Source organism: Scyliorhinus canicula, chromosome 16 (assembly GCF_902713615.1).
Source record: "Scyliorhinus canicula chromosome 16, sScyCan1.1, whole genome shotgun sequence".
Classification (NCBI taxonomy): Eukaryota; Metazoa; Chordata; class Chondrichthyes; order Carcharhiniformes; family Scyliorhinidae; genus Scyliorhinus; species Scyliorhinus canicula.
In genome coordinates this window covers 78,792,759-78,811,483 of record NC_052161.1, presented here as the reverse complement: position 1 = coordinate 78,811,483, position 18,725 = coordinate 78,792,759, and the positions used below count along the sequence as shown (strand labels likewise).

General features: G+C 46.3%; 1 protein-coding gene across 1 annotated transcript in view; it reads right to left on the bottom strand.

The window, feature by feature from the left end:
- Positions 1-18,725, bottom strand: part of rufy2 (RUN and FYVE domain containing 2) — a gene marked incomplete at its 5' end in the record, with an annotated part of 91,728 nt that overhangs the window by 50,568 nt on the left and 22,435 nt on the right. Inside the window, 8 exons of the mRNA XM_038774026.1 lie at positions 430-597; positions 3,754-3,870; positions 4,124-4,225; positions 4,883-4,952; positions 7,694-7,759; positions 9,568-9,632; positions 15,824-15,947; positions 16,919-17,020. Of these exons, the coding sequence (XP_038629954.1) occupies positions 430-597; positions 3,754-3,870; positions 4,124-4,225; positions 4,883-4,952; positions 7,694-7,759; positions 9,568-9,632; positions 15,824-15,947; positions 16,919-17,020 (814 nt within the window). The remainder of the gene's footprint in view (positions 1-429; positions 598-3,753; positions 3,871-4,123; positions 4,226-4,882; positions 4,953-7,693; positions 7,760-9,567; positions 9,633-15,823; positions 15,948-16,918; positions 17,021-18,725) is intronic.

The window sequence follows — 18,725 nt, the reverse complement described above, 5'->3', positions numbered from 1 at the left end:
AGAACCGTGGACCTCTGGTTCCCACGGCTCTCCATCAATTAGGTATTTTCCTCACCTCATGTGAGGGTCTGTGACATTAATCGACAGATTAATTTCTGTGATTAATCAACTACTCAACCATTGTTTTATCATGTGACTACCTGCATGGAGGAGGATAACCTAGATGGGACAATGACAATCCCTGTTATGAATTAGGAGATTGAAGTAGTCAGCTCTCGTTGCCACCTGTTCTCTAACCCTGCTTAATCTGAAGACTATACTGCGTGAAAAGACACAGATCAACCAGAATTTTGTTTTTGAAATTCACTACAATCCTGACAGGTTGTTTCACCAAATAGTCAATAGACACCCCGGTAATTAAATTGCAGCATTTTTAAATTTTCAAGCTGATATTTGAAAACCAGCAGCTTCTGGCACAAAGCAACTTACCTTGAGCTTCTGAAACATCTCCATATTAATGGCTTTCACCTCCTCGAGTTGATGCCGAAGGCTAATTAGTGCATCCTGCTTTTCATGGATGTCCTTCTCCAGCAGCTTCATGGCCAGCTCCATCTCCTGCTTCATGTTAATCTGCACCAACAGATCACTCTCTACATCCTGCCAAACAAGAAATAAATATGCAGCAACGTTATCATTTGCCCTACAAAAATTCAGGAAATGCCAGCAACTGTGGGGTGAGAAACAAAATCAATATGTCAGGTCAATAATTCTTCAAAGGAATGAAAAGTTGGAAATGAAAGAAAGGGGGACTTGCGCAGCTGAAAGGGGGACTTGCGCAGCTGAAAGGGGGCAGGGCAGAAAACACCTCACAATCAGGTGAAAGACAGGAGAAATTTAATAACAAAATAATTGGCCCTGTAGGTCAACGGGATTGGTCATGGAACAAGTAAAGGAGAAATGTGAACAGTTTAACATCTGCTGCTGGTACTAGAGTTTATAATTAAAGATAAAAGCGTGGAAACTTTTCTCCAGATTAGAGAGATTTGTAAAAGGTAGATCATGTCTGATGGGTCTGACTGAATTTTTCAAAGAGGTAACTAAAAAGGTAGGGGAATATCGATGGTCTTCCAGAAGGCATTTCATAAAAGTCCTTCCGAAGAGACTTACTAAAAGCTGAAGCTCATAGGATTATTGATTTAGGAAATTAGTTGAATGGCTGGAATCGCCGATTAGGTACAACAAGCTGATGCTCTAATTGGTAGGATAGGACTAGTGGTGTTGGGGCCTCAACTATTCACTGCATTCATCAATGAGTTAAACGATGGGATAGAAAGACATATCTAAATTTACCCACACAAAAGATTGGCAGCATTGTAAACAATGTCAATGGAAGCACAAATTTACAAATAGATATATAGAATGGATGAGCACACCTTTGGCAAATGGATTTCAATGTAGGTAAATGTGAAGTCATCCATTTTTAAACTTAAAAGATGGATAGAAAGGGGGTGGCACGTTGGCGCAGTGATTAGCACTGCTGCCTCAACGCCGAGGACCCAGGTTCAATCCCGGGTCACTGTCCTGAATTTGCATATTCTCCCCATGTCTGCGTGGGCCCCACCTCCACTATCAAAAAAGACCATCGCTGCCCCTTAATTGGAAAAAAATAATTGGGTTCTCTAAATTTATTTTTAAAAGATTGTATTCACTAGAGTTCAGAGGAACGAAAAGGGGGGGATCTCGTAAAAACCTAGAAAATTCTAACAGGACTGGACAGGGTAGATGCAGGAAGGATTTTCCCAATGGTGGGTGTACAGAACCAGGGGTCACAGTCTGAGGATACTGGGTAGACCATTTAGTTCAGAGACAAGGAATCATTTCTTCACCCAGAGTGAATTCATTACCACAGAAAGTAGTTAAAGCCAAAACATTGTGTTTTCAAGAAGCAGTTAGATGTAGCACTAAGGGCAAAGGGCATCAAGGGACATTGGGGGGGGAGGGGGGGGGGGAAGCAGGATTAGGCTATTTGAGTTGGACGATCAACCATGATCATAATGAATGACAGAGCAGATTTGAAGGACCAAATGGCCTCCTCCAGCTCCTATTTTCTATGTTACGAAATATCTCTAAATGTCTGCCACTGTTACTCTACCATCTTCCTTTCTAATCTATTTTCCCCATTCTATTTTAGCAAACTCTGTCTTCACACCCGGGGCTGGTTTAGCTCACAAAGCTAAATCGCTGGCTTTTAAAGCAGACCAAGCAGGCCAGCAGCACGGTTCAATTCCCGTACCAGCCTCCCCGGACAGGCGCCGGAATGTGGCGACTAGGGGCTTTTCACAGTAACTTCATTGAAGCCTACTCGTGACAATAAGCGATTTTCATTTTTTTTTCATTGCCTTTATTTAAGTTTAAGATACGAGATACAGACCCACATCCCTCACTCTCAAATGGAATGTGAAATTATTTCTTGCAGAGAGGAGCCTTTATTACGAGGTCTTTAATTAACCCTGTCTCATTATGAAAAATGAAAATCGCCTATTGTCACGAGTAGGCTTCAATGAAGTTACGGTGAAAAGCCCCTAGTCGCCACATTCCGGTGCCTGTCAGGGGAGGCTGGTATAATGTACATTATACATTACAGTCTAAATAGCCTATTCCCTGGTAGGTTCTAGAAAGTATTTTTCTCAGAAACCTCCTTCCATTCTGGGCACTGCACCGGAAGAACATATTGGCCTTGATGGGGGTGTAAGCTTAGATTTGCCAGAAGACTACCAGGGCTTAAAGAGTTGGAACATTGGCTTTTATTTCCTCGCTTTTAAAATATTGAGGAATTGTCTGGTCAAGGGGTTTAGAATGTTAGAAGGATTTGATTAGGGGGCGATTGGGGAGAAACTCTTCCCTCTGGCAAAAGGCCAGGATAAAGAGAATGAATCTTTGAATTAAAGCTAGACTGGCCGTAAACACTTCCACATCAACGGGCATCAAGTGTGAATGCACCGCTTTATTTCCATTCATGACTCTGCCCAAAGTGCATTTCCTCCTCCTTCCACCAACGGTCAATAGTGTCCCTACACTCAATCCTCATCCTAAATGCACCAAGCTTATAACATTCCTTCCCACATTAAAAAACTTAGAGATTGGGATTTCATTAAGCGTTTTAACTATCGCCCAACTCTTCCCCTGACACCTGTAAAGATCTCCAGCAGGTCACCAATGTTGATCCCATTCATCCTTCCAACCTGTTTACTCAACATGGAATCAAGATATTGCTGCAATATGACAGAGTAGAATCAGACTTCATCTTTCTGACATTTCTCTCCCCAGTTTACATTTCTTAGACATAATTTAGAGAAGAAACTAGATACAGACCAGATGTAAAGATGGACCAGAATGACTTCCTGTGGATTAACACTGCTGCCTCACTGCACCAGTGACCCTGGTTTGATTCCAGCTTTGGGCGACTGTGGAGTTTGCCTGTCTGCGTGGGTTTCCTACAAGTGTTCGGGATTCCTCCCACAATCCAAAGATGTGCAGGAAAAATGGCGTTATGGGGATAGTGCCAGGTAGTGGGCCGAGGGCGGGTGCTCTTTCAGAGGGTCAGTGCAGATTCGAGGGGCCGAATGGCCTCCTTCTGCACTCCGGGGATTCTATCCTAAGAAATTCATTCCAAAGAGACAGCCAAGTAAAAAATATACACAAAGGGCTGGAAGGGAGTCAAGCAACCATTCAGTTGTAGCAATTCTATTCAATCCATAATTACCAACTACAGAAACCTGTGAGCTGAAAGGCAAGTATCTGAAGAACACACACCTGACGTATGCGCGACTCCTCTCGAAGTTGTCGCTGAGCCTCAGTGAACATGTCATCCAGCCCCTGCCGACTGCCTTTGTAGGTATCAAGTTCCGCAGACACATCCAGTTTCACCAGCTAAACAGATAACACGGAGATAGATGTGCAATAACAGCAACTGAGAAAGCTTTCACCTCCACCGGTGGGGGGGCGCGCACAGAGAGGAGGGGGGTGGGGTGCCCATACAGGAGGAGGGGGGGTGCGGCAAGGGGGAGCGGGGTGCGGCAAGAGGGAGTGGGGGGGGGTGGGGGGCAAGAGGAGCGGGGGCGGCATTGCATCTTTATTGGGTTCTTAATCTTTGAAACAAGAGGTTGTTACTCCGGACACACACCTCCAGATGTTGCTGTGTTTTCATTAACATTTGGAGATTTTCATTGCGAAACTGGAGGTTTTCCTCTTGCAATCGAATGATGCTGTTCTTGGCAATTGCTAACTGTGGGGGGCAGAGAAAAACAGGGAGAGTTACAATTGAGCACAGCTTTCTTATTCTATTTGTATGTTATGTGCTCTCACTGTGCATTGCTGCTCTTTACACTCCCACAACTTCAGTTTTGCATCGTCTGTAAATCTGGATGTGGAACTCCATGAACTGCAATGTGCAGAAGAAACCGAGTCCACATACAGCCCAGGTTCAGCATATTAAATCTGACTGATCAGCACTTCATTTAGAAACTTTCATCTTGGCGTGCAAGCATACACATACACCAAGATTCCATCTGAACTCCAAGAGGATAAAGCACACTGACTTCTGTGTACTCTGGGGTTCTGGAGTAATCCTGTTCTAACATAGGCCAGTATCACCCTGGAGCACGGAAGTAATCCTGGTGTAGTGTCAAACTTTACCACCTGGTGTAATCCCAGTGTGGGGCAGAGTGCACTGGTATGACTATATCCCAGCATGGGTCCACAGCTCTGAATAACACAGGAGAGCTGAATGATGGAGACAGAAGTCAATGCCTCAAATATCAGAGAGTGAAAATATCAACCAAATTCCCATTTTCACTGGTTAAAATATCGCCCTTAGGTATGGCTGAAAGTTTGAAATATTAAAAAAGTAGAGGAAGTGAAGGAATAAATTTAAAAGCACTACCTCTTCAATGAGTTTAGAGTTGGCCTTCTCAAGTGAATCAACTCTGCCTTGCAGGCTGCCAACCGTCGAACTGAAAGTTAGAAAGACAGATTTGCAATAACATTGGTTGAAATAAACCAAGATTATACTCAGTATGGACTAGAGAAGACAAATCAACAGTAATAATTTATCGTCACTTTAAACCATGGGGTAACCTTAGTAAATCTATCGTGGAGGCTTGGGCCCCAATGCCCAGAATGTTCCAAAACCTTTCCTGAAAATCACAGCCAGTATGCACTCAAATGTGGGTGTGCATTTCCACTGAGAGCTGGTGAAAATTAATATTCTTTTCCCTTTGTCCAGCCAATACCACCAGCACCCTCACGCCCAGAGAACACACTGCCAATGCTCTCCACCGATCTAGGGGCACACTGTCAATACTCCCCCCCCCCCCCCCCCCCCCCCCCCCCCCCCCAACCCCCACAGCAACAGTCACACCGTCAATACCCACCCTCTGCACCACCGTCAGTGTCAGCACTCCCATCCAGCTACAGTCACACTGTCAATACCCTCCACCCCCACAGCAACATTGTCAATACCACCCTTTGCACTAGTCACACGGTCAGCACCCTCATCCAGCTACAGTCACATTGTCAACACCCTCCACCCCCACTCCCCAGCAAGTCACACTGTCAATACCCACTTCCGCACTGCAGTCATACTGTCAGCACCCCCAACCAGCTACGGTCACGCTGTTAATACGGCCCTACCCAAACCACCCAGCAACAGTTACACTGTCAGTACCCACCTCCGCACGACAGTCACACTGTCAGCACCCCCATCCAGCTACAGACACACTGTCAACACCCCCATCCAGCTACAGACACACCGTCAACACCCCCATCCAGCTTCGGTCACACTGTTAATACGGCCCCACCCAAACCACCAGCATCAGTCACACTGTCAGTACCCACCTCCACACGACAGTCACACTGTCAGCACCCCCATCCAGCTACAGACACACTGTCAACACCCCCCACCCCCACTCCCCAGCAAGTCACACTGTCAGTACCCACCTCCACACGACAGTCACACTGTCAGCACCCCCATCCAGCTACAGACACACTGTCAACACCCCCCACCCCCACTCCCCAGCAAGTCACACTGTCAGTACCCACCTCCACACGACAGTCACACTGTCAGCACCCCCATCCAGCTACAGACACACTGTCAACACCCCCCACCCCCACTCCCCAGCAAGTCACACTGTCAGTACACACCTCCACACGACAGTCACACTGTCAGCACCCCCATCCAGCTACAGACACACTGACAAGATCCCCATCCAGCTACGGTCACACTGTTAATACGGCCCCACCCAAACCACCCAGCAACAGTCACACTCGATACCCACCTCCGCACTACAGTCACACTATCAGCACCCCCATCCAGCTACAGACACACTGTCAACACCCCCCACCCCCACAGCAACAATCATACTGTCAATATCCACCCTCTGCACTACAGCCACACTGTCAACACTCCCACCCAGCTACAGTCACACTGTCAACACCCTCCACCCCCACCCACCCAGCTACAGTCACACTGTCAATACCCACTTCCGCACTACGGTCACACTGTCAATATGCCCCAACCCAAACCACCCAACAACAGTCACGCTGTCATTAATTCCCCGGCCAAGCTAGTCACGCTGTCAATAATTTGGGTGTGCATTGAGTCACCCAAGGCTCCAAACTCTCCTGACAAGTGAAACAATGATTTATTTGTACTTCTTTCAATTTAATATACTGTATTTTCTGTTTACGTCATGGTCTGTTCTACCCAAGGAGCCAAAACAGAGGCTGGCGACTGCTTTGTGGAACACCTCTCTTCAGTCTACAAGCAGGACCCTCAGCTAACAGTGACCTGTCATTTAATTTTCTACTTGACTCTCACTCTGCCCCTCTGTCCTTGGGCTGCCGCAGTGCTCCAGTGAAGCACAACCCAAGCTCAAACAGCACCTCATCGCTCTGATGGGCACTTACAATCTTCCAGTTCAACAAATTTAGATTATAACCTCTGACCCCATTCCGTTTCTTGTTTTTTTTAATGCTGATTCGGTTTTGTCTCATTTCCTGAATCCTTCACTTTGAATTCAGACAGCCGTGACCCTGCCATTCACACCTCATCTAAACACATCACTTGTTTCTTTACTTTACCTGTTACCGTGAAACCTTTTGAATTTTAATCTCTCCTGCCCGCCACCCAATCACAGACCTCCCGTTTCGTCCTTTCTGTGCCCTCCCCTTTCTCTAAACCTATTATTTCTATCTTTCCTCAGTTCTGATGGAAGGTCCATCTTCACAGGGTAGGTGGATTGGCCATGATAAATTGCCCATAGTGTCCAAAATTGCCCTTAGTGTTGGTGGGGTTACAGGGTTATGGGGATAGGGTGGAGGTGTTGACCTTGGGTACGGTGCTCTTTCCAAGAGTCGGTGCAAACCCGATGGGCCGAATGGCCTCCTTCTGCACTGTAAATTCTATGATAATCTATGATCTGCTGGACATTTCCATCATTTCCTGTTTTTTGCTCTTTGCCCCCTTTTCCTCCAACCACTATCTAAATTATTTAATGTTCCATTACAAGTTCATAACTGAAATCAGAGTATCCTTCACAATATTACACTTTCTGACTGGCGAATTTACTCCCAAGTTCAAATTCCTCTCCATATGGTTGCAGCCCTTTAAAAACAAAAGCCCTCAATGTACAAAACAGCTAGGGTTCCTTCCTCCAGCATAAGGCACCAATCAGATATTCAGATAGGGACCTACGTCAGTTGCCTGTTGAGTTCTTCCACATAGTTCTTCTGATCCAGCATCGCCGCGATCTGTCCATCTCTGAATGAAAGACACAATTCAGAGAACATCAGAGAAACAAACACAAAATACCAACTCCAATGATTAGTTTTACAATGTAAGGCATAAAGAGTTCAAACACAACTCCATATCCTTTTTTTAAAAAAGTATTTTTATTGAAATATTTGAAAATTTTTATAGCAAAAACAGAAAAAGAATAGGCGTTAAGCATTAACTAGTGCAAAAATAGACATTTCCCTGAATGGCTGTCTTCACAGACCATCAAGAATAGCAAAAAAAAACCAAACAAACACAACACCAACCCACAACCCCCCCCCCCCCCCCCCCCCCCCCCCTCCCCCAAACACACACCTCGGAAAGCTGCTGTTGTCGACATTTTAAATTAAATTTCCCCAAGAAAGTTGACGAACGACTGCCACCTCCGAGAGAACCCTAACATTGATCCTCTTAAGGTAAATTTGATTTTCTCGAGGCTGAGAAACCCAGCCATGTCACTAACCCAGGTCTCTACACTCGGGTGCTTCGAGTCCCTCCACATTAAAAGGATCCGTCTCCAGGCTACCAGGGAGGCAAAGGCCAGGACGTCGGCCTCTTTCACTCCCTGGTCTTCTGACACCCAAAAGATCGTCACCTCTGGACTCGTCACCACTCGCGTACCTAGCACCTTGGACATTGCCCTGGCAAACCCCCACCAAAACCCCTCAAGCTTCGGGCATGCCCAAAACATATGGACATGGTTTGCTGGGCTCCCCGCACACCTCGCACATCTGTCTTCTACCCCGAAAAACTTGCTCATCCTCGCCTCCTTCATGTGTACCCGGTGAACCACTTTAAACTATGAGACTGAGCCTGGCACATGATGAGGAGGAATTGGCCCTACTTAGGGTTTCCACCCACAGACCCGGCTCTAACTTCCCTCCTAACTGCTCCTCCCACTTGCCTTTAAGCTCCTCCACTGGGGATTCCTCCGCCTCCAACAGCTCCTGGTAGATATCCAACACTTTCCCCTCCCCTACCTAGGTACCGGATACTACTCTATCTTGTATTCCCTGTAGCGGCAGCAGCGGGAAGGCCACCTGCTTTCTCAGGAAGGTTTGCGCTTGTAAACACCTAAAGCTGTTCCCTGGCGGCAATTTAATCTTGTCCTCCAGCGTCTGTAGGCTGGGAAAGCTCCCATCTATAAACAGGTCACCCATCCTTTTGATGCCTGCCCTCTGCCAGCTCTGGAACCCGCCATCCATCCTGCGGGTTGGATGGTCCGAAAATCTGATTCAGGCGGGAGCTATCGAATGTGCAACCTACTCCTCCATGGCCGCCACCGGAAGTCCCGAACTCCATATCCAACCATACGACACTGATGTAACGTCTCACAATGTTTCAACACCGACTCCACAAGAGATGTCCATAGTAATGAAGCATAAATTGGGACAGTCCTCTCAATGCCTCATGGCACAGAAATTAACTGCAATATTGGACTGCTGCAGGTCAATGCCTCAGAAATCCACTATCACAACCAGGCTAGGATATTCTCTTCTGGTTCGGCGCAGGGCCTAGCCGCGTCAGGCCAATGTGCGAGTCAGCGATTCGCTCGAGCCATTGTGTGGGTCAGCGATTCACCTGGGTCAGTGTGTGGGTCAGCAATTCACTCCAGCCAACATGTGGGTCAGTGATTCACCTGGGTCAGTGTCTGTCTCATTGATTGAGACATCTTCACCATCAAGGAAGAGCTTTACAGGCAGTTTCCTTCTGCGAGTTTCTTGCCACTGAGAAACATTCCTACATCCCCGAATTGTCATTCGTAAGTTGGGTTCCATGTCTGAGAGTATTACCTTTCAAAGCACCCGCTGCTGTCATTATCATTCTTTAGGTACAAGGAAAAGTCAATGACTCCAACCTGCGGATGAAATGAGAACATGTTGAGACGGACTTTGGCTCATACCCAAGTGCAGGCTTTGATTCCACCTACCACTAGAATTCAGTGCACAATATTTCCCTCTACAAAGTTTTCACTTCTCTCCTGAAGGTAGTGTGTATGCTGGGTTACTGTACACTCCCGTGAATCCGCCACTTGAGCTGGACAGTTGATTTCTAGCAGTTTATTCAAGCAGGGATTAGATAGAAGTCAAAGCTAAGCCCCATTTCATCCTCAGCTAACACTGGTGTGTGTTTCTTTTTTTTAAATTCTTTTTTTACAATTAAGGGACAATTTAGCGTGGCCAATCTACCTAACCTGCACATCTTTTGGTTGTGGGGGGCGAGACCCATGTAGACACGGGGAGAATGTGCAAACTCCACACGGACAGTGACCCAGGGCCGGGATCGAACCTGGGTGCACCGGTGTGTGTTTCAATGTGTCTGCTAGAAAATTGAGATAATCAAGTAAATTGTATTTGTATGTATTAGGAATAAGATATAGCTTTAAGTTTCAACTTTTAAGTTTACTTTATATTTTTTATTCGTGAGTTGAAAACTGAAACCTGGGTCCAGTTTTATTTTTTAGTGGAGACAAGCAGGTCTAGAGCTTTTTGCACAGCTACATATTTAATGAGGCTTTACGACTCAAAGTAATTTAGGGAAGCTAAAACACAAGTAGAGAAAGACTGTGATTGATGTTGCCTAGCAACAAGGGTCAAGAGAGGGGACCTACCGAGACAGAATAGCAGTTTTTAGTTCAGTTGGTGATTATGGTCCAAGGTGATGGGAGCAACTTAATTCTAACTGGACAGATATACTAGCAGATTGGAAAATAAATCTTAGATGAGTTGCTCTAAAGTTAAAGTAACAGTGAATGTCCAGTGAGTCATCAACAATCACAGAGCTATTAGGGAGGGCATTCCAGGATTTTGACCCAGTGACAGTGAAGGAACAGCGATATATTTCCAAGTCAGGATGGTGAGTGGCTTGGAGGGGGATTTCCATATGGTGGTATTTCCAGGTATCTGCTGCTCTTGTCCTTTTAAATAGTAATGATCGCGGGTTTGGAAGGTGCTGCCTATGGAGCCTTAGTAAGTTTCTAAAGTGCATCTTGGTAGACGGCACACACTGCTGCTACTGTGCACTGGTAGTGGAGGGAGTGAATGTCTACTGAGAGAGGGAGCAGGTCCTAAAGGAAAAAGAGGGGTTCCAAAAAGACTTTAAATTAAGTCAAAGGATGAGGACAGGAATCAGGAACAAATCTTGTCAGTAAAGTTAAGAGTGAGGAGCAGCGGAAGACCCACGTTTAAAGAGTTAAAAGTCAGAAAGCTACAAGAAACTGATTTAAAGCAACATAGGCCTTTGAGGAGCTAAAGATCCAAGGAGACAGCCAATGATCTGTAAATCTTTACTATGGGCACAGCTTAATACCCAAGTGTGTGTGAAAGGCAACGGTTGAATGCATGTAGCGATCCAGGGCAGAGGAACATTGAAAGGAGATCAAACTGGAGGTGGACCCTTGCGGAAGCCATCCAAGAGGAAGTGTTGTTCAGGAGAAGATTCCAAAGCAATTACTTTGAGCATTGAGATTGGAAACCTTTGTGTGAAAGACAGAGTTCCCATGAGACCAGGTGGCTCACAGTGTGACCAGCACCTGGGGGAATTGATGAGAAACCCACAGGATTGATCTGTCACTCGATTTCAGAGTGTGGCATATCTGACCATTGGTTTACTAGGCTGTATACTTTCTGTGAACATTAGGATATCAGATATGTGTACATATCTGTGTACATGTCATGGTATCGTTGTAAAGAAGTGGGGAGGAGTAGTGCAATACTGTTAATCTTTTCTTATTTAATAAACGTTTTATTATTTTGTTCAATGAACACTTGACTCTGTTCAGTAAACACTTTGCACATTTCTTAACATAAAATAAAAGTTAGGATCGATCAGGCCCAGTTCCACCCTAAGATCTGACTTGACCAGTTGGAATCATAAGAGTGCATGAATTAAGATCTGCAGCGGAAACAGCAGCCGATGCTTCTCTAGTTTATAGCACAGACGTCCCTTGCGTGTATTCTGAGGGGACTGAATAAACACTGGCCAGCACCAAACTGTCTCCTGAGATCCTTGTGAAGTGGTAAGCATTTCACATTCGTTAGCATCTTATTTTATACATTTGAACATACATTTCAGTCGATCACTTAATTTTATACGAGTCTTATTATTGACATTTGTGATAGGTTAATTAAAACATGGCTTCATGCCTTCAATGCCAACCAGCCTCCACTGCAGAGTGGAACATCTCGTGGGCCAGCTGCAGAAGAAATCTTATTTAGAGAGAGAGGGACGGCATGCCAGAGTGACAATTTGACGCCGAGAACACCAAATTTCTTTCAAATGAAAAGTGGATAACAGTCGAAGTATAGGAAGAATGGACAGTAGGGAAAGGACATGGTAGTAGGATAGGTTTGGGGTTGATAGAAGACTCTGATGAAAGATTGTGGCAGTGGATCGAGGTAATGGGAAAGGTTTGGGGTTAATACAGGATTATATTAACATTGGGCGCAATGAGCTAATGACCCCTTCTGCACTCTGCAGACTATCATTCCCCTCTTTCGCTCACTTTCGAATACCTTACCAAAACAGATGAAAATTTCACTGCCCTGGAGTAATGGATCTTCCTGGGCCATCAGAGACCAACAGATTCATTTGTATTTATTTTATACTGTACAAAGATGCTGACATTTCTCGGTACTCTGGTGAGTATTAGTCTATGATTTAACTTTTTTATTTGTCTCAATTCACCTTTGTAGCTTTATTTATTTATTTATATTAGAAATTTAGAGTACCCAATTCATTTTTTCCAATTAAGAGGCAATTTAGCGTGACCAATCCACCTAGCTTGCACATTTTTGGGTTGTGGGGGCAAACACGGAGTGTTCAAACTCCACACGGACAGTGACCCAGAGCCGGGACGAACCTCGGCGCCGTGAGACCACAATGCTAACCCACTGCGCCACCGTGCTGCCCTACCTTTGCAGCTTTATAATATAGGAATAATGAATTAGATACTTGCCCTAACCACCTTGTTCCTACATTACCTTTTTGTCTTATATAGCTATTCAGTTGGTAACTCAATAATAGGTTTCATTTTTAGTCCCACCTCTCCCAGCCTAACAATATTAGGTTCAGTTTCCTAAACTCAGGCACATAAATCTGCCATTAACATTGAAGCACATTGTGTTCCAACATTAGCGAAATCTTCCACCGTACGGTTACTGCTTCTGGGCAGGCTGTTTCTCACTTCTTCCATTCGCTACTTCTTTCTGACCTACACTACCATCTGCTGGTTAATCAGCTGTATCTGAACAAAGCAGCTCCCGATTACCATTCAGCAGCCCATGATAGAAATTGCAAGGATCATGGACCGTCCCCCAGTGAGAGCCAACACCTTCAGGAACTGCTGCCCAGTGAGAATCCACACCTTCAGGAACTGTTCCCAGTGAGCGTCAGCACCGTCAGGAACTTTCTCCCAATGAGAGTCAGCACCATCAGGAACCGTCCCCCTGTGAGAGTCAGCATCTTCAGGAACCGTCCCCCAGTGACAATCAGCACCTCCAGAAACTGTGTCCCAGTGACAATCAGCACCTTCAGAAACTGTGTCCCAGTGAGAGTCAGCACCTTCAGGAACTGTGTCCCAGTGAGAGTCAGCACCTTCAGGAACTGTGTCCCAGTGAGAGTCAGCACCTTCAGGAACTGTGTCCCAGTGAGAGTCAGCACCTTCAGGAACTGTGTCCCAGTGAGAGTCAGCACCTTCAGGAACTGTGTCCCAGTGAGAGTCAGCACCTTCAGGAACTGTGTCCCAGTGAGAATCAGCACCTTCAGGAACTGTGTCCCAGTGAGAGTCAGCACCTTCAGGAACTGTCGGCCAGTGAGAATCAGCACCTTCAGGAACTGTGTCCCAGTGAGAGTCAGCACCTTCAGGAACTATCGGCCAGTGAGAATCAGCACCTTCAGGAACTAACTCCCAGTGATAATCAGCACCTTCAGGAACGGTGTCCCAGTGATAATCAGCACCTTCAGAAACTGTGTCCCAGTGACAATCAGCACCTTCAGGAACTGTGTCCCAGTGAGAGTCAGCACCTTCAGAAACTGTGTCCCAGTGACAATCAGCACCTTCAGGAACTGTGTCCCAGTGAGAGTCAGCACCTTCAGGAACTGTGTCCCAGTGAGAGTCAGCACCTTCAGGAACTGTCGGCCAGTGAGAATCAGCACCTTCAGGAACTGACTCCCAGTGATAATCAGCAGCTTCAGGAACTGTGTCCCAGTGAAAATCAGCACCTTCAGGAACAGTGTCCCAGTGACAATCAGCACCTTCAGGAACGATGTCCCAGTGACAATCAGCACCTTCAGGAACGGTGTCCCAGTGACAATCAGCACCTTCAGGAACGGTGTCCCAGTGACAATCAGTACCTTCAGGAACTGTGTCCCAGTGAGAATCAGCACCTTCAGGAACTGTGTCCCAGTGAGAGTCAGCACCTTCAGGAGCTGTCCCCCAGTGAGAATCAGCACCTTCAGGGCTTTTCCCAGTAACAATCAGCACCTTCAGGAACTGTGTCCCAGTGAGAATCAGCACCTTCAGGAACTGTCGCCTAGTGAGAACCAGCACCTTCAGGAACTGTCGCCCAGTGAGAATAAGCACCTTCAGGAACTGTGTCCCAGTGAGAGTCAGTACCTTCAGAAACTGTGTCCCAGTGAGAATCAGCACCTTCAGGAATTGTCGCCCAGTGAGAATCAGCACCTTCAGGAATTGTCGCCCAGTGAGAATCAGTACCTTCAGGAACTGTCGCCCAGTGAGAATCAGCACCTTCAGGAACTGTGTCCCAGTCAGAATCAGCACCTTCAGGAACTGTGTCCCAGTGAGAATCAGCACCTTCAGGAGCTGTGTCCCAGTGAGAATCAGCACCTTCAGGAATTGTCGCCCAGTGAGAATCAGCACCTTCAGGAACTGTGTCCCGGTGAGAATCAGCACCTTCAGGAACTGTGTCTCAGTGACAATCAGCACCTTCAGGAACTGTGTCCCAGTGAGAATCAGCACCTTCAGGAAATGTGTCCCAGTGAGAATCAGCACCTTCAGGAACTGTGTCCCAGTGAGAATCAGCACCTTCAGGAACTGTGTCCCAGCGACAATCAGCACCTTCAGGAACTGTGTCCCAGTGAGAATCAGCACCTTCAGGAAATGTGTCCCAGTGAGAATCAGCACCTTCAGGAACTGTCGCCCAGTGAGAATCAGCACCTTCAGGAACTGTCGCCCAGTGAGAATCAGCACCTTCAGGAACTGTCGCCCAGTGAGGGTCAGCACCTTTAGGAACTGTGTCCCAGTGAGAATCAGCACCTTCAGGAACTGTGTCCCAGAGACAGTGAGCACTAAAAGATGTGGAGAAAATGCTGATCTTGAGCTGGCAGAGCTCCTGATCTGTTCCTTTTAAAAAATGTTTTTCGAGAAACCATTTTTTTTTCCAATTGAGGAGCAACTTTTGCGTGGCCAGTCCACCTACCCTGCACATTTTTGAGTTCTGGGAGTGAGACCCATGCAGACACAGGGAGAATGTGCAAACTCCACATGGACAGTGACCCAGGGCTGGGATCGAACCTGGGACTCTGTGGCGTGAGGCAGCAGTACTAACCATTGCACCTCCGTACTTCACCTGTTTGAGCAAGTGACGTTGTGACAATAGCCATGTATATCAGGTTGGTTGTAGGGGCACCACAGTGGGACAGTGATTAGCATTGTTGCCTCATGGCACCGAGGACCTGGGTTCGATCCTGGCCCTGGGTCATTCTGTCTTCAGTTTCCACATTCTCCCCTTGTCTACTCCCACAATCCAAATATATGCAGTGTAGGTGGATTGGCCACACTGAATGGCCCTTAATTGGAAAAATTAATGAAAAAGGTTTGGTTGTCACACACCAATATGAAATGAAATGAAAATCGCTTATTGTCACGAGTAGGCTTCAAATGAAGTTACTGTGAAAAGCCCCTAGTCGCCACATTCCGGCGCCTGTTCGGGGAGGCTGCTACGGGAATCGAACCGTGCTGCTGGCCTGCCTTGGTCTGCTTTCAAAGCCAGCAATTAGCCCTGTGAGCAATATTGAGAGCTGCCTTACCATGGAATCCAGATCTTCTCCCTTGACACACAGATTAGCATCGATCACATTGAGTCCAACCAGAAGTCCAACAATCACTGCCCCTTCCTCTTCCATCATCACAGCATGATCCTCGTAAAACTCACTGCAACCAAAGCAGATCACAGCATCATGACCTAACAGAGTTCCAGTCAATATAGATCAGATCACAGTCTGAAGCAGCTTCATAACAATGTTTCATTTTTATCAAGTACTTTTGTTAAGATTCCTCCTGTTCTCTCTCCTTCTCCCAAGTGCAGTAACTTGCTGAATGAAAATGAAAAGAACGAAAATCGCTTATTGTCACGAGTAGGCTTCAATGAAGTTACTGTGAAAAGCCCCTAGTCGCCACATTCTGGCGCCTGTTCGGGGAGGCTGGTACGGGAATTGAACCGTGCTGCTGGCCTGCCTTCAAAGCCAGCGATTTAGCCCAGTGTGCTAAACCAGCCCCGGCCGTTTGGTGCTGCCAGTCCTCTACTATCTCCCTCTGTGCTATTTTCTGACAATGCAACCCTGCAGGCTGCTCCACCACCACTCAGTCCTTCCTCTCCCTCACCTAAGGCAGCCACATTCTCAAACTGTCCAAGGTTCTGGATCCTAATCCCATCCCTGCCTACATCAGGGCTCGATTCACTCAGCACCATGTAGACCTGGAAACTGGGTCCTGTTCAGTCAGCGAATCATGCTAACTTGCAAACACTGATCTGAAAATGACCCTCAATGGGGCCAGTAGGATGAGTGGTATTGAGTTTCACTGGTCATAGTTACAGGTGAAAGATTTCTCCTGTGTCACAGAATGATAAATCCAGTGAAAAATAGTCAGCGGCTGAGAGGTAAAGCTCAGCCATTGCAACTCACCGAGACAGAGGGACAGATAGCGAGGCAGAGCCCACTGAGTCTCTAAGATTCACTGACCTCAGTCAGCTATAAATTTGATTTGCTCAGTTTTGCATGTTCTCACAGATCAGTACCAGCATGGCGCTAAAGGGACCAGAAGTGGAGAGTGTTCACAAAGAGAGTCTTACAATTCTCACACTATAAGAGACAAGACAAGACAAACAAGGGGAAGAGAAGCACCTGAACAGATCCCTTCTGACGATCACGTATCGCAAATAATCTGCCAGCTTCTTCTGCATCATGGCAAGCCGTAACCAGGCACGGGCTCGGCCTAGAGGGGTCCTGCACAGGAAGAGAGGTCACAAGTGTTAGTTACGTCATCACTTTAATCTTCTCCAAGGAAAAGGAGTATTTGTGAAATCGGGACACATAAGAACATAAGAACTAGGAGCAGGAGTAGGCCATCTGGCCCCTCGAGCCTGCTCCGCCATTCAATTAGATCATGGCTGATCTTTTGTGGACTCAGCTCCACTTTCCGGCCTGAACACCATAACCCTTAATCCCTTTATTCTTCAAAAAACTATCTATCTTTACCTTAAAAACATGTAATGAAGGAGCCTCAACTGCTTCACTGGGCAAGGAATTCCATAGATTCACAACCCTTTGGGTGAAGAAGTTCCTCCTAAACTCAGTCCTAAATCTACTTCCCCTTATTTTGAGGCTATGCCCCCTAGTTCTGCTGTCACCCGCCAGTGGAAACAACCTGCCCGCATCTATCCTATCTATTCCCTTCATAATTTAAATGTTTCTATAAGATCCCCCCTCATCCTTCTAAATTCCAACGAGTACAGTCCCAGTCTACTCAACCTCTCCTCATAATCCAACCCCTTCAGCTCTGGGATTAACCTAGTGAATCTCCTCTGCACACCCTCCAGCGCCAGTACGTCCTTTCTCAAGTAAGGAGACCAAAACTGAACACAATACTCCAGGTGTGGCCGCACTAACACCTTATACAATTGCAACATAACCTCCCTAGTCTTAAACTCCATCCCTCTAGCAATGAAGGACAAAATTCCATTTGCCTTCTTAATCACCTGTTGCACTTGTAAACCAACCTTCTGTGACTCATGCACTAGCACACCCAAGTCTCTCTGAACAGCGGCATGCTTTAATATTTTATCGTTTAAATAATAATCCCGTTTGCTGTTATTCCTACCAAAATGGATAACCTCACATTTGTCAACATTGTATTCCATCTGCCAGACCCGAGCCCATTCACTTAACCTATCCAAATCCCTCTGCAGACTTCCAGTATCCTCTGCACTTTTCGCTTTACCACTCATCTTAGTGTCATCTGCAAACTTGGACACATTGCCCTTGGTCCCCAACTCCAAATCATCAATGTAAATTGTGAACAACTGTGAGCCCAACACGGATCCCTGAGGGACACCACTAGCTACTGAGGGATACCACTAGCTACATCTTTCAATTCACCTGGGACTGTTTGATGGTTCAGTGTAGATAGGGTGAACTTTACTTTTAATCTTGTACCTGTCCTGAGAGTGTTTGATGGGGACAGTCTAGAGGAAGCTTTACTTTGTATCTAAGCCTGTGTTGTACCTGTCCTGGGAGCGTTTGATGAGGACAGTGTGGAGCAAGATTTATTTATTTTTATTTAACTCCGGCTGTGTTTGCTGTAGCCCATTACACAATTGACTCCAATATCAAGAACACAATGGAGGCGGACTGGGTAACAAAGGAACCCAGTGTGGCCAACAGCAGCAAACCTGCTCGGAGGGCTTGCCTGCTCTCTTCAGTTACTGACACCATCCGAGACAAGCAAAAGCAACAGCTAACAGCATCAGTAGCATATGTACATCTTTATGGCTTCAGCTGTGATCTCCAGTCTGAACAAGTAGAAATAAAAACAGAAAATGCTGAGAAAATGGCAGAATCAGAGAGTCTTCAGAGCTGAAGAGAGGTAGAAAATCTGAAGAGTCATAGAACCATAGAAACATTACAGCACAGGAGGCGGCAATTTGGCCCA